The sequence below is a fragment of the Narcine bancroftii genome, chromosome 3, assembly GCF_036971445.1.
Source record: "Narcine bancroftii isolate sNarBan1 chromosome 3, sNarBan1.hap1, whole genome shotgun sequence".
Lineage (NCBI taxonomy): Eukaryota > Metazoa > Chordata > Chondrichthyes > Torpediniformes > Narcinidae > Narcine > Narcine bancroftii.
Genome location: NC_091471.1, coordinates 124,402,109 through 124,417,271, shown reverse-complemented (window position 1 = coordinate 124,417,271; position 15,163 = coordinate 124,402,109). Strand labels below are relative to the sequence as shown.

Here is a 15,163-nt window from a genome sequence, read left to right as displayed (position 1 = left end):
CTGCAGAAGGAAATCAAATCATGTTTTATAACTAAATATTTCACCATTCACTTTTTAACTAAAAATATAAATTAGCACTCGCTAATTAAGACGAAAAATATTCAGGCAATTTTTAACTCATTCAAACCCCATAAGCTACATCCTCAAGATTTCTTCCCTTTCCTATAAAACTACTTTTCTCAAGCACTAGGCTGCATGATTTACTTCACTACTTTTCTCTGAGCATGCTCTTGGTATATTGTCATTTTATGTTTCAAAATGACTAAGATCCTTAACGGTTTACACTGGTGAATAAATAACACAGATAACAAGATTGGTGACACCTTCTCCATGATAATCCTCAACACTGGTAACCCACAAAACTGCATATTCAGCCAATTATGACTGTGTGGCCAAATTCTGGTCTAACTTCATTTATAACTTAAGAACTTAAAAGTTGTCAAATTATAGTGGAAGCAAATTTAAACATGCATTGTTATGAAATTGCAAATTTACATTAAATCTTTGAATCAATAAAAGTTATCTTACTATTATCACTTTATAAAAGATGCCAAGTGGCTCTTTGCCATCATTCATGGCTGGGAAATGCATACATTTCAGGCAAAGCACACAGTTGGAAGAAGGCTCAACTCATTAAGCACATACTAATGATGCCATATTAATGGCAAGCAAAGGGTGATGACAGGTTCCATCTCACCACATTTCTTTTCTTGATTTGATAAAGGGTACAAATTTTAAGCAGCAGTTATAAAAAATATCTTGAAAGATAGAAAAGGGAAGCAGACAATAAATAGCCAAAGATAAATAATACTAACAATTCAGGTTGAAGCCCTTTCTGTAGAGTTTATGATATATAGACTTCAACCTGAAATTTTAACTCTGTTTCTCTTTCCGAACATGACCTATTCAGTGTTGACCCGCGGAGAACTGAGAGCAGGATCCAACCGTCCAGTCTGACTCCATTGAATGGCCTATTAAAGGAACCGATGGTGATTTTATTTAAAATCTTGTGACTGCAGGGTCAGGCCAACATCATGGAGCTTATGATCGGCAGCAGCCATGAGAGATTGCAGACTCCATGGAAGCAGAGGACTGGCGCAGGGCACCAGAAAAGAGGGAGACCGCTCCCCATCTGAGACGGAGAAGCAGAGGAGACAACCCACAGGTTGGTGACCAGGGCAGCAAAATAGTGAGGGGTTCTGTGGCTGAAGGATCTACACAGGCAACGAGTTGTTGGTGACTCAAGATGAGAAACCAATGAAGACTGTGATCTGCTGAAGACTGCAGTTAAGGGACTGGCACCAGGCTGTGCAGACTGCTGGAGACTGGCTCAAAACCAACTGAAGGTGTACCAGGATGCAAGAGGGTGCCAAGGCTGAAGGATTCCTAATCATAGTGGAGATTGCGGGAGCGCTTGAGGTGAATCCATGGATACTTGGTGACTCTGTGGGGGCAACTCTCTTTTGCTTCTCTTTCTCTATCTATAAAAGGCACTTCGTGCAATTTCTGCCAGTGGCAAATCTGTCTGCCTTACAGCAGACAAAAGGCATTTTCGTGTAATATGATAATATTTTTAATTACATGACAATAAATTGAATATTGTTTCCACTTTTAAGCAGCTGCACTTTTGTTCTTTATTTTCAATAGACAAGTCATTTATTTTCTATGTAAAGAGCTAAGGGAAGTAACTGAGGCTGGAGGTTTCTATGGCTGCTGAAAGGACTGTGCTAAAGCCTCTTTATAGGGTGCTAAGTCTGACACATTAGAAGAATTTCCATCCATAATTCCCAAAGTCCAACAAGATCCCAAAGATAATATGATCTAACTGATGTGATGACATGCATTGTACCTGACTATCAGGCAGTATTTAGGACTACAACTTGACTCCATTATTTGCATAAAATCATTTAAATGCAAAACTTGTCATACCTGTGTAACTGTTGCAATCTTGTACATTCCATATGCATATAATTCAATGAATCCAGAATCTCCCCCAAGAACGAGGGTATTTAATCTGATGAGATAAAAGCAACAATTTAAAAGTAGGCAGGTTTATTCAGAGCATGCATTTAATCCTATTTCATAACCAAGTGAAACCTTTGTATTTTATGTAAAAATCAAATTAAAGTAAAACCCTAGTATCTGACATCTACAAGGATTGATAGATGCCGGATAAGTGAGTTTTCTGGTTGCTTGAGACTCACTCTTACAACACCTAACTAATACACCTGCTTTAAGGATGAAGTTTAAAAGATAAAAGCATTGTACTTATACTGAACAAACTTCACTTGCAGGAAGATATAAACCTTAAAAAGTTTTACTTTATGTTCAGTCACATTCTTTGAAAACATTTAACTGTCCTATAGATAATTAATCCCCCACCAAGTTCACAGATAAAGCTTTACTAATATGCTTATTAATATTACTGATAAAGACTCTTACTAATGCCAGCATAGATGGTGTAGTGGTTAGCACAACATCTTTACAAAACCAGTGATTGGGACCGAAGTTCAAATCTAGAGCTGTTTGTAAAGAGTTTGTACATTCTCCCCTTGTCGGCATAAGTTTTCTCAGGGGCTCCAGTTTCCTCTCACCATTCAAAAAAAATTAACAGAGGTGTAGGTTAATTGGGTGTAAATTGGGGGTGCTATATATCTAAAAAATCTAAGCACGGATAAGGAGACAGTTTAAAAGAGTCACTTCAATGGTGTGTGGCATCAATCAGCTCTTCTTCCTGGGCGACATTATTTTATTAAAACTCAACTTTATTCAAACAGCTGCTACAAGCAAAGCATGACCAAGGCATCACTGGATGAATATTTGCTCCTATCTTCATCAAAGAACATTTATTTTTATAATTTTAAACTCTTAAATTTTATTTATTTATTTCCCTCTTTTTTGCCGGTGTGCAGGTAAAACCCAGAGAAATTAATGCTGTTGGGAAGCTCCATTAATACCAACTGCTGCAATACTTGCATGAGTTCGACAAATTAACTTTGGTTTCCTGGGCTTACTAAAACCCTCAAGGCAAAAGAGTCATTTGACAAGGCAATGACACTCAGTGCTGCTGATCTGAAAGGACCCACTCACAATTCAAGTGATGACAGGTAACTTCACATACTTCAGATGCCCATAGGTTTCATCTGCATTTTGAAAGTCTGGTCTATCAATACCAGCATTGGTACCACTAAGGTGGTATCACTTTAGATCTCAAATGAGAACCAGGATGGCTATGAGAAGAAGAATGTCCTTCCTTCTGCTTAGAGATCTACATAGAATAAAACAGCAGAAGAGGACTGCAGCTCATATGATGATACATCAAGTACAGAAGCATAAAAGTTCTGGGACAACTGCTAATTTAGAAAGCTTCGGGTCTTGCTCTAGCTGCTGGGAGACATGTGATGCCTCCTGCAGCAAGAACTGCAAGCAACTGGTTGTCAATGAAAGCACCGACTCAACTTCTTTATCTCAGAATCCTCCAGTGCATGTCTTGAGATATCCGTAGAATTTTACAAATGGCAGTACCCAATGGTGTCTGGTAACTGATTATTTTCTTTTCAGGATCAGTATTTAGGTCAGCTTCACTCGTGATGAAGTCCATCACAATAAGCCGATGCTTAGATATGCAAATCTAACTGATTACAGGCTTAAGCCACCATTACAATCATTATTTAGATCAAAGATTCTTCATCAGATCCTTGTATCTCTGTGAGTGCATAGCTTGCAACTGAGGTACCCAAAAAAAATCCAATGTTCGTTGTTGCATTAACAACTTCCTTTTCATCAACTGCCTCTGAGTTTTTGCATTAGCATCAAAGCCTTGAGCCTCAAATTCTTGGCAGTTCTGATGAAGTATTTGAGCTGAAACATTAACTCCATTTCTCTTTTCACAAATATTGCCTGTATTCATGACTGTTTACAGCATTTTTTGTCTTTAGTTACAATTTCTTAATCTGCTTTTTTTTTATTGTCATAAGGCATTATCTTTTCTATTCATGGTCACTGTCAGGATGCAAGGTTTCTTTTGAACTCTCATTTGATTGTCACCTTTTGCTCTGACATTGACATCACATGATATACGTAGTGGCAGAAGGATGCAACTCTTACGCAGGCTACTCATTTCTCTGCGAGCGAGCAGTTTTCAGTTAGAACGTTGAACAATATATCAAATATCCTTTGTTGTTTCTTTCCTATTAACTGCTTTAGTTGCACAACCAGCATTAAGCTAGGGGGGCAGTTAGCCTCAGAGGCAGAGATAGTCAGGGATTACAGGGACACTATCACATCTAGAAGGGAGGAGGTAGGTAGATGGATGATAGTCAGGAGAGGGAAAGGAATAGGCAGGCAGTACAGGACACCCTGTGGCCATTCCATTCAATAACAAGGATACCGTTTTGAATACTGTTGGGGGGGGGGGGGGGGAACCTACCAGACACAAGCCACAGTGATCAGGTCTGTGGCACAGAGGAGCCTGGTCCTGAGGCTGAGAAGGGAAGGGAGGAGAAGAGACGAGCTGTAGTGATGGGGGATTCCATAATTAGGGGGAACAGTTAAGAGGTTCTGTGGAAGAAATCAAGTATCCCAGATGCTATGTTTCATCCCTGGTGCCAAGGTCCAAGATATCTTAGATTGAATTCTCGGCATTCTCAGGGAGGGAAGCTAAACAGCTAGATGTTGTGGTCCATATAGGGACCAATGTCATAGGTAGGAAAAGTGAGGAGGTTCTGCAAGGAGACTTCAAGGAGTTAGGTGCTGGGTTGAAGGACAGAACCTCCAAGATAGTGATTTCAAGATTGCTACCCATGCCACATGCTAGTAAGGTTAGAAATAGAAGGATAAGGCATAAAGACATGGTGCAGGTGGGAGGGCTTCAGGTTTCTGGGTTATTGGGCTCTCTTCCAGGGAACGTGGGACCTGTTCTCACGGGATGGTTTGCATCTGAACTGGAGGGGAACTAATATCCTTGCAGGAAGGTTTGCTAATGCTGCTCCAGTGGGTTTAAACTAGATTTACAGGTGAGTGGGAACCAAAGTGCCAGAACAGATAGTGGAGTGGAGGACGGAAAAGATTATGTGAAAATTACATGCACCATTAGAAGTCAATGAAGAATGTGTGTGGTGGCATTTATTGCAATGCAAAGAGTATTGTAGGAAAGGGAGATGAGCTTAAAGAGTGGATTGTAACGTGGAATTATGACATTGTGGCCATTACTGAAAATTGATTGCAGGAGGGGCAGGACTGGCAGCTCAATGATCCAGGCTTCCGTTCCTTTAGACATGATAGAATGGGGGGGGGGGATGAGAGAGAATGAAAGAAGGATGGACGGCATTGCTCATCATTGCTCACCTAGAATGCTGTGCTCGATTAGGACAGACCAGACGGCTCATCTACTGAGATGATTTGGGTGGAGCTGAGGAATGGTAAAGGAATGACCACACTCAAGGGTTGTATTATAGACTGCATAATAGAGAGATAGCAGACAGCTGCAGGAAAAATAAGGATGTAATAGTAGGAGATTTAAATTTTCCACATATTGACTGGGACTCCCAGACTATAAAAGGGCTTGATGGTTTGGAATTTGCCAAATGTGTTCAGGAAAGTTTTCTAAATCAATATATTGAGGTATCAACTAGAGAGAGTGCAATACTAGATCTCCTTTTAGGGAACAAGATAGGACAGATGTCAGAAGTATGTGTAGAGGAACATTTTGGGTCCAGTGATCATAAAGCCATTAGTTTCAAGTTAATGATGGAAAGAGATAGGTCTGGGCCTCAGGTTGAGATTCTAAATTGGAGAATGGCTAATTTTGAGGATATGAGAAAGGACCTAGAATGCATGGATTGAGATAAGTTGTTTTCAGGTAAGGATGTGTGAGGTAAGTGGAGGACCTTCAAAGCTGAAATTTTGAGAGAACAGTTTGTATGTTCCTTTCAGGATAAAAGGCAAGGTTCGCAGGCAGAGGGAACTTTGGTTTTCAAAGGATATTGGGGATCTGGTTTGGAAGAAGAGTGTGGAGTATAGCAGTTATAGGTAACATGGACCAAATGAGGTATTTGAGGAGTATTTAAAGAATGCAAGAAAAACCTCAAGAAAGAAATCAGGAAACAAAAAAAAAAAGACATGAGGTTGTTTTGTCAGACAATGTGAAAGAAAATTTTAAGGGTTTCTCCAGGTGTATTGAGAACAAAAGGATACCAAGGGACAAAATTAGTCCCCTTGAAGATCTGAGTGGTCAGCTTTGTATGGAGCCAGAGGCATGGGATATCTTAAATAGTTTTTTTCCATCAGTATTCACTCAGTAAAAGACATAGAGTCATAGTAAGTAAGGAAAACAAGCAGTGAGGTCATGGAACCTATACAGATTTAAAGCAAATATGGGTGGATAAATCTCTAGGGTCAGACAAGATATTTATTTGGACCCTGAGGGAGGCTAGATTAGAAATTGTAAGGTCACCGGCAGAAATATTTAAAAAGTCCTTTGCCACGGGTGCGATGTCAGAGGATTGGAGGGTAGCTCACGTTGTTCCATTGTTTAAAAAAGGTTCCAAAAACAACCCTGGAAATTATAGGCTGCTGAGCCTGATATAAGTAGTAGGTAAATTATTGGAAGGTATTCCAAGAGGTTGGATATACAATTATTTGGATAGCCACAAACTGATTAGGGATAGACAACATGCTTTTGTGTGTTCAACCAATCTTATAGGGTTTTGAAGATATTACAAGAAAAGTTGAAGAAAAAGGTTGTGGATGTTGTGTACATTGACCTTTGATAAGGTCCCACGTGGAAGATTTGTCAGAAAGGTTCAGATGCTCCATATTCATGATGAAGTAGTGAAATGGATTTGACAATGGCTGGGTGGAAGAAGCCAGAGAGTAGTGGTGGATAATTGTTTCTCAGACTGTGGAGGCCTGTGACTAGTGGTGTGTCTCAGGGATCAGTGTTGGGACTATTGTTCTGGATGATCTGGATGATAATGTGGTAAATTGGATCAGCAAGTGTGCAGATGATACTAAGATTGGAGGCATTGTGGATTGCAAAGGTTTTCAAAACTTGGAGAGGAATCTGGACCAGCTGGAAAAATGGGATGAAAAATGGCAGATGGAATTTAATGCAGACAAGTGTGAAGTGTTGCATTTTGGAAGGACAAACCAAGAAAGGATGTACATGGTGAATGGTAGGGCACTGAGGACTATGGTAAAACAGAGGGACCTGGAAATACAGATACATAATTCTCTGAAAGTGGTGTCACAGTGGATAGGGTTGTCAAGTGAGCTTTTGGCATATTTGTCTTTATAAATCAAAGTACTGAATATAGGAGCTGGGATATTATGGTAATGTTGTATAAGACATTGATGAGTTCAAATTTAGAATATTGTGTGCAGTTTTGGTCACCTAATAATATATAGAAAGATTGTAGAGAAGATTTACTAGGATGTTGCCTGGACTTCAGAAACTGAGTTACAGGGAAAGGTTAAACAGGTTAGGACTTTTTTCCCTGAAGTGTAGAAGAATGAGGGGAGATTTGATAAAGGTATTGAAAATTATGAGGGGGATAGAGAGTAAATGTAGATAGGCTTTTTCCACTGAGGGTAGACAAGATACAAACCAGAGGACATGGGTAAAAGGGGAAACGTTTAGGGGAAACATTTGGAGGGCAGGGGGGGGACTTCTTCATACAGTGAGTTGTGGGAGTGTGGAACAAGTTCCCAGCCTAGGTGGTGAATATGGACTCAATTTTAACATTTAAGAAGAATTTGGACAGGTACATGGTGGGAGAAGTATAGAGGGCTATGGACTGGATGCAAGTCAGTGAGACTAGGCAAAAAAAGTTCAGTACTGACTAGAAGGGCTGAAGGGGCCTGTTTCTGTGCTGTTGTGTTCTATGGTTCTATGTGGATACATCTATCTCTATCATCTGGATGAGTAGAAAGTAGGACAATTCATGCAGTACGCATTTATCGGCAAGAGAAAATGAATGAAATGCACATCTTAATATATCATTTTTGAGAATACCATTTTGTTGTAGTGTGTTCAAAAATTAAATATTTCAAATTTATCCATGTTCTTTTTACCTGCAATTTACATACAGTAATCAAGAATCTCCAAAACAGAGAATGGGAGGTACCTTTTGTCACCTAGAAGCTTTGCTACTTCATCTGATTTTTCTTCACTAAACAGAGAAAAAAATATTTCTTAGCATCCAGAAAAACAACTTAAGCTAATTTTCAAAACTAGATTTCACATAATATTGGGCCATACCTGAAAATTTTTGCAGACGTACTGTAAATGATTAAGAGAGAAAAAAGTGCAAGCGATTAGGGAGGAAAGAACATTAAATAGAATTTATGCTAATTCTTAAACCAATTTTGCAATTGCAGCAATGCTTTACATAACAATAAAAATGTATGGCAGCAATTAATTCAAGGGATAATTTAAAATTATATCTAAGGAAAGATGAAAAAATAATTCTTTTTGCAATCCTAGTTCCCTATTTTAATATTAGTAGCCAATAAAAATGTTATATTGTATTTCCAACTAGAAAAACACATTAATATATATTATCACCATTTAGCAATGTTTCAGAAAGACAAATCTTATTTGATAAATCAACTGTTTGAAGAAATTACAATGGCTCAAGGTTGATCTTTCAAAATGCTTTTGATGAAATCCTTGGCTTGCAAGCAAAATTGAAATTCCTGGAACTAAGAAGGCAGAGGAAGTACATTAAAAAAAATTGTTAAGGGGCTGATAGTAGACTGATGATTGTTCTTCAGACTGGTATGTAGTATGCAGGAGTGTCTCCAGTGGTGCTATTTGGATGCATGTTCTCTATCAAAATTTACAGATAGCACTAAACACTAAAATGATTAGCAAAGTTGAATTCACAAGCTGCAAGAATACTGTACAAGTGGTCTAATAAAGCAAAATCTGGACTTGCATTTCTTGCCTGCATTTATTTCTTATTTTAGACCTAAGTTTAGTTATGCATAAGCAGTAAATTTAACTTTTTCCTGTACACACAAAATGATATTTAAATCAGTAAAAGCTGTTCTTATTTGGTTGAAAATCAAAACTTAGAATAAAGCACAATATTGAATATTTAAAAGGCAGAATTGGAGTATTTGAGTGAAAAATGTTTGCACCCCACAAAGAAAATTCTTTAAGTTTTCTTAACGGGAGAAAGATGAAATGAATGTGGATTTATAGTCTCACTTTCACAAGAAAACTTCTGCTGCATGAGTTCTTACTCCACTAATTATAATAGTAGACCTGTCCCAGCAAACATGTCTGCCTAACTGTTCACACATGAGTAAAATTAAGTTTAATAATAATTTAGACACTCTTATTAAACTTACCTCTTTGGTAGTGCAGGTAACTTGGGCAAGAAAAGACTTCCTTCTTCATCTAGTAAACTGATTGAGGATGAGACACTAGAAAGAAGAGTTAAAATTTGTACATTTAAAATGACAATCTGAATTGGTTGCACCTTCAGTAAATGTGTGCTTTTGTCTTCGGGGATTTTATGTTTAACACTTTACAAAGGACTTCACCTGTGTATGTGTCCAAAGGAGCAAATAATTTTGACTCAAGCCCATATAAAGACAATTTTGGGAGATGGCTGAAATAAAAAACATGGTACACAAACACTACATACCTTGACAATGTAGAAGCACTGGAAAACCATAACAATGCATGAATGACCATTGTGGGGAAGCTTTCTATGAATAAACCCATTCATTAAAAAATAGGCCAAACATTACATTGCATATCTGCACTGAAAACTCCTCCCCAAGTAGATCTACTCACCTCCTTCATTCCATGAAATAGAACTTCAGGATTGTTTAAAAGAATGGTGTTCTCAAGCTTGGAAGGTCTGAACAATGCAGGGAAAAATATAAATGGACAAAGCTGCCCTTTCTTGATTCCAATTTTTATTTCAGCCTGATTAATAATGTAAATATATCTTCAACAAAAAGATTATGAGAGAACCTTCAGCAGATACTGTTTCTTTTAACTCAATTAGCAATGCACTGAAAAAAAATCCTACCAATATAAAAGAACCTTGGTGATATGGAAAGACAAATCTTGCTGCAATAATGGTGATATGCCAACAACACTGTAATTAATACAGGACATTTACAGATAATGAACAGGTCCTGTTTTATAAATGCCCATAAGATAAAAATTGTCCTTAGTTAATAAAAATACAAACAAAAAAAATCACTCTGTATGATCATAATACTTCCATTATTATAATGAAAGGTATTATCAAACAAATGAGACTGATAAGAAAGAATAATTAAAAGTGGAGAGAGAATGTTTTTTTTAAACTTTATTTAAGATTTTATAACATGAATAAAATATAAGATTACATTAAAAAAAAATTAAAAATAAGATAATGAAATTACAATACAGCATCAGTAAGGAGAGAGAATGGTTGTATATACCTACGTCAAATTCTTGAATTAATAATATTATGGGAACTCAATCACATGCAGAGATGTCCATAAAACAGGCATTTGTAAACTGGGAACAACCTGTATGCTAACTGGCCGAGAAATTTGAACAACTTGAGGCATCCATAAATATTGTGAATTTGAGTGCCAGATTCTTTTGGTTAGTTTTGTTGTTTCATTGTTTGTATATCTGGCAATTCGCTTTTAAATTCCTTATTATCTGCAAGATTTTTCCAATTATTCTCACATGGGCTCTTAACAATTTTGACAATATGAAAACTGGTAACAAAATACTAATCAAACTTTCCATCCAGAGGGGAAATAATTTAAACTTTCCAGTCATATTCCTGAATGAGGTAAATTTGTAGATTGGAAAAAAGTCAAAATAAGGATGTGTTTAGAAAATTTCCTTATTTCTTCTTAATGAAATCTTTCTTGCCCTGAACTTGATTTGACTTTACTTCATCTTTTTTGCCATTATAACCATATAATCATTTACAGAGCGGAAACAGGCTTCCTCTGCGTATTTCTCATTCTTTCATTTTATTTGGTTAAAGACACATCATAATCAGCTCACCTTCCAAGTTATGGTACAATTTCAAATCCCACAGGTAAAATTTCCATTTAAAAGCAAACATCACAAGATGCCAGTTCTAAAAAGATGGGACCCATGTTACTCCTACTTCTGGATGCCACAAAACTAATGAAATCAGATTTAATTAGCTAAGAACACAAAGAAAAATAGTCAACACCTTTATGAAACCCACTGAATCATTAGCTTCTGGAGGCTGAAACATTCATCAGATTTAAGTATCTGGATTTGCACTGGAAGTGGTATAACCTATAATCTTATAGATATAGTAATGGAAAGCAGAAAAGTGAGATTTGATGAGTCATTGAGGATAAAATAAGCCAAATGACTATCATCAATGCTCTCACACTGTAACTGCAATAAAGATTTAGTTCAAATTCTTGATTACCTTTTTTGATCCATCACCTCTGCCCAGTACATGCAGGTAACCACATTTTCCAAGGTGAAAAAATGTAGGATCTCCGCTTTTTCCACATCACATAAAACAACTCGTTGAGTATCTGCAAGACTAAAGGCTAAAACTAGAAAAAAAAAGGATTTATCACCAATACATACTTTAAAAACCAAATGTCTTGAAAGTTAAGGTATTTGCTCGTTTACCTTTTCCATCTGGCCTCCATGCTAACGATGTTACTTCTTTTCCTGTGTTTTCGTTAGGTGCCAAACTCCACACACGTTGGAAGTGGGCTAAACGATGAAGCAAAACCTGCAAATTAATCAAAAAATCCTTGGTTATCTTATTTATACAAGACAGAAACTCATGTAAAGACAAGGAAGCTTATTTGTTTAAGACAGTAATTTGATGTCAGCTAGGACTTGGACTTGTAATTGCAGAAAATCCAGGAGATAACCCAGGAACTTATTGCTTCGATAACTTCTGCCATCTGGTGCTTCCTTGCAGTTGCTTTCCTCCTCACCAAATATGTCTAGAGCATTCATTCTTCTAATTTTTTTTCAAGATATCTTCCAAGAGACTATTTAAATACTTGAATCTCCCTCCAACCAATCTGTGGTGATATGTAATTATACCACGAGGTCACCAGGGGTCATCCAGGTGACCTTGTATATTACAGTCTAGCCTTCCAGGTTTGTCTTGCAGAGAGACAAGACCTCTTACTGTACATATTAGTTTATTAAAGCTGTCTTATACTCGCACTGCTGGTGTGGTTATTGTCAATACAATTTAATAAATTAATATCATAGCTACTAGGATGGAAGCTGCTTCTGCTCCAACGCACATTCCTGACCACCTGGAGACTCTTCCTGAGGAATGGAATCCGGGGACGACCAGCACGCACATGCATTCGAGGACAGAGATGGCGAGTGACCGCTGAACTGGAATCATGGTGGAATACGGGGAAGACCACAGAAATACGATAGGGCAGGTAAGAAATGGCCAAGAGCCCTGCCTGCCCATGGGTTCGCCAGTACAGGCGCCGCCGACCCTAAACCCCGGTCTGATCAGAAAGGGGTTACTACAAGCGCGGGTGGAAGGATCTCCACAAGTCGTGCTCCGGATCACCACGTATGTGCAGAATACCCCTTTTTTTTTTAAACTTTATTTAAGATTTTATAACATGAATAACATATAGGATTACATTAAAAAAAATTAAGAATAAAATAATAAAATTACAATACAGTATCAGTAATCTAAATAAACTATACCCTCCCCAATAATTATTACACATTAATAACCCAACTCAAATTAGTCCAACCCCACCTTCCCCCCCAATAAAGAGTGAAGAATTAATAAAGTTAATAATGTGAGAAAAAGAAAAACCCACTTACAAAAAAAAACAAAAACATAACTGATTAAAATACTAACAAAAAGAAAAGTAATTAATACTAAGATATCAGACTTAAAAAACATTTAAATCAAACTTAAATGCATATATTTAACAAACGGAGTTAAGATTAAACATATATTTAACTCAAACTTAATATAAAACATTAGTAAAGTTAGTAACATTATCTATCAAAAATTCTTAAACAATAATCAATTCTTAAAAAAAATTGTAGCATGGAAAAAAAGATGAAAAAAAAACTTTCTCTATAGAGATAAACCTTCACCAAATATCAACTAACTTCACATCTATCATCATATTAGTCACATAAACCACCATCTTAAAACAAAATTCAAACCTCATTAAGCATTGTACAATTTAATTTTAGTACTCTTCCACCATTTTTCCCTTTTACTCTTGAATAGTTATCCAATAAAAGCTCCAATACCACATTTAAATATCCCCAATCATTACGTTAAAATTCAGATATCCAAATAATAAAAACACATCTACAACAAAATCTATATCTTCAACAAATGGAGCATAAACCACAAACAAAATTCAAGCCTCATTAAGAATTGTACAATTCAATTTATAACTTTCACCATTATTCCTTTCATTCTATAACTAAAATAGCAAAATAATATACACCAAAATTACCACTCCTTTCACCTTAAATTTAAAGAAAAAATATAAAAACTTATCCATCCCATTCACATTTAAATTTCAAATATTCCTTGTCTACTGAATAAACTTTACAAAAAAAACCACATCAATTTTTAGTTTTTTTAAACAATCAAATACTTTCTTATGCTTTTTTTTTATATTTAAACAAAAAAACCTTCACTCTTTAATCTAATAATACAAAAATAAGAAAAAAAAAAAAACGGGTAGGAGGTTAAAAATACCCCTTCCCGTCTAAACCGTGCAATGCGGTAACTCCCAAAAAAAATGGGTGTGAGATAACTCACACGTAGCAGATGACTTTCAGGAAATAGTGCCTATCCAGTTCTCTCCCCCAACTCTCACTTCATCTTAAACTAACATCATCATTATTTAATATCCCTTTTTTTAAAAAAAAACACATTAGAAAAAAAAGGACAACTCTTCTTTTAATCAGCTCCAACTGCCGAGTCACCATTACAACCATTCCTTCTTGGAGCACGGCTCTTTTCTTCCATCTCCTTATGTCTCTGTTGAAACTGAGTAATTGGCAGCTCTCGAGCAAATGCTATAGCTTCCTTTGGAGAATCAAAGAACTTTGGTTAGCAATCATCTTGGAAAACCTTCAAAACAGCTGGATATCTAAAGGTTGCCTTGTAACCTTTCTTCCACAACAACTCTTTAGCAGGATTGAATTCCCGTCATTGGAACATAACTTCTTGACTCAAATCCGCATAGAAGAAAACTCGATTATTTTGAATCATCAAGAGTGATTTTCTCTGATGTGCATTTCTAATAGCCACTCGTAAAATTATTTCTCTGTCGTAATAATCCAAGCAACGAACCAAAACAGGTCTTGGACTTTGACCTGAAATAGATCTTCTACGCAAGGCTCTGTGAGCAGATTCCAGTATTATACCTTCCGGGAAATGTTCTTGACCCAGCACCTGCGGAATCCATTCAGTAAAAAAATTTTCTTGGGTCTGGTCCCTCCATACCTTCCGGCAAACCAATAATCTTTATATTGTTCCGTCTAGATTGGTTTTCCAAATAATCAATCTTTTTCACCAAATTTTTATTTTGAGTTTGTAAGTCTTCGACCATTTTGGTCACATCAAAAACTTGATCCCGTATTTCGTCTACATCTTCTTCACACGAATTAAATTTATCTCTCACTTCAAGCTTAAAAGCTCCAAACTCAGCCATCTGTCGAGAATGTATTTTCACCAGAGTATTAAACCTAGTACCAAGTTTAGTCATAATCTTGGATAATCCCTGCATTGTATAAGATAATTTAGATTCAAGATTCACAAAAATCTTTTCAATTGGAAGAGATTTTGGCTCAACAGATTCCTGCTTATTCTGCATAACCAAAGGATCTTCTGTTCCTTCCTTCATTCTGGTTGCCTTCCTTGTAGTATGACTACGTGTGGAAACCCTAGCCACAGCCTCTCCAGCAATAACTGGAGGATGCTGGCCGGGGTTTTCCCCAGTCCATAATGTATTAAGTTCTCCCAGTACATCAAGTTGTATAGGTTCTTCTATTTCAAGAGATGCAGTTTGCAGCGCCACCTCTACAGTTGACAAATGCCTTTGAGTAACTCTTTGTTCTAAAGGCTGTTTGGCGCCCTCTTTAGGGGGCTCTACCGATGTAACATAGAGCTCT

General features: G+C 36.9%; 1 protein-coding gene across 1 annotated transcript in view; it reads right to left on the bottom strand.

Moving 5' to 3' along the window:
* anapc4 (anaphase promoting complex subunit 4) overlaps positions 1-15,163 on the bottom strand; it is a 121,565-nt gene that overhangs the window by 86,306 nt on the left and 20,096 nt on the right. Inside the window, exons 3-8 of the mRNA XM_069925028.1 lie at positions 11,651-11,756; positions 11,439-11,571; positions 9,358-9,432; positions 8,261-8,281; positions 8,127-8,171; positions 1,930-2,014 (exon numbers count right to left, since the gene is read on the bottom strand). Coding sequence (XP_069781129.1) covers positions 1,930-2,014; positions 8,127-8,171; positions 8,261-8,281; positions 9,358-9,432; positions 11,439-11,571; positions 11,651-11,756 — 465 coding nt within the window. The remainder of the gene's footprint in view (positions 1-1,929; positions 2,015-8,126; positions 8,172-8,260; positions 8,282-9,357; positions 9,433-11,438; positions 11,572-11,650; positions 11,757-15,163) is intronic.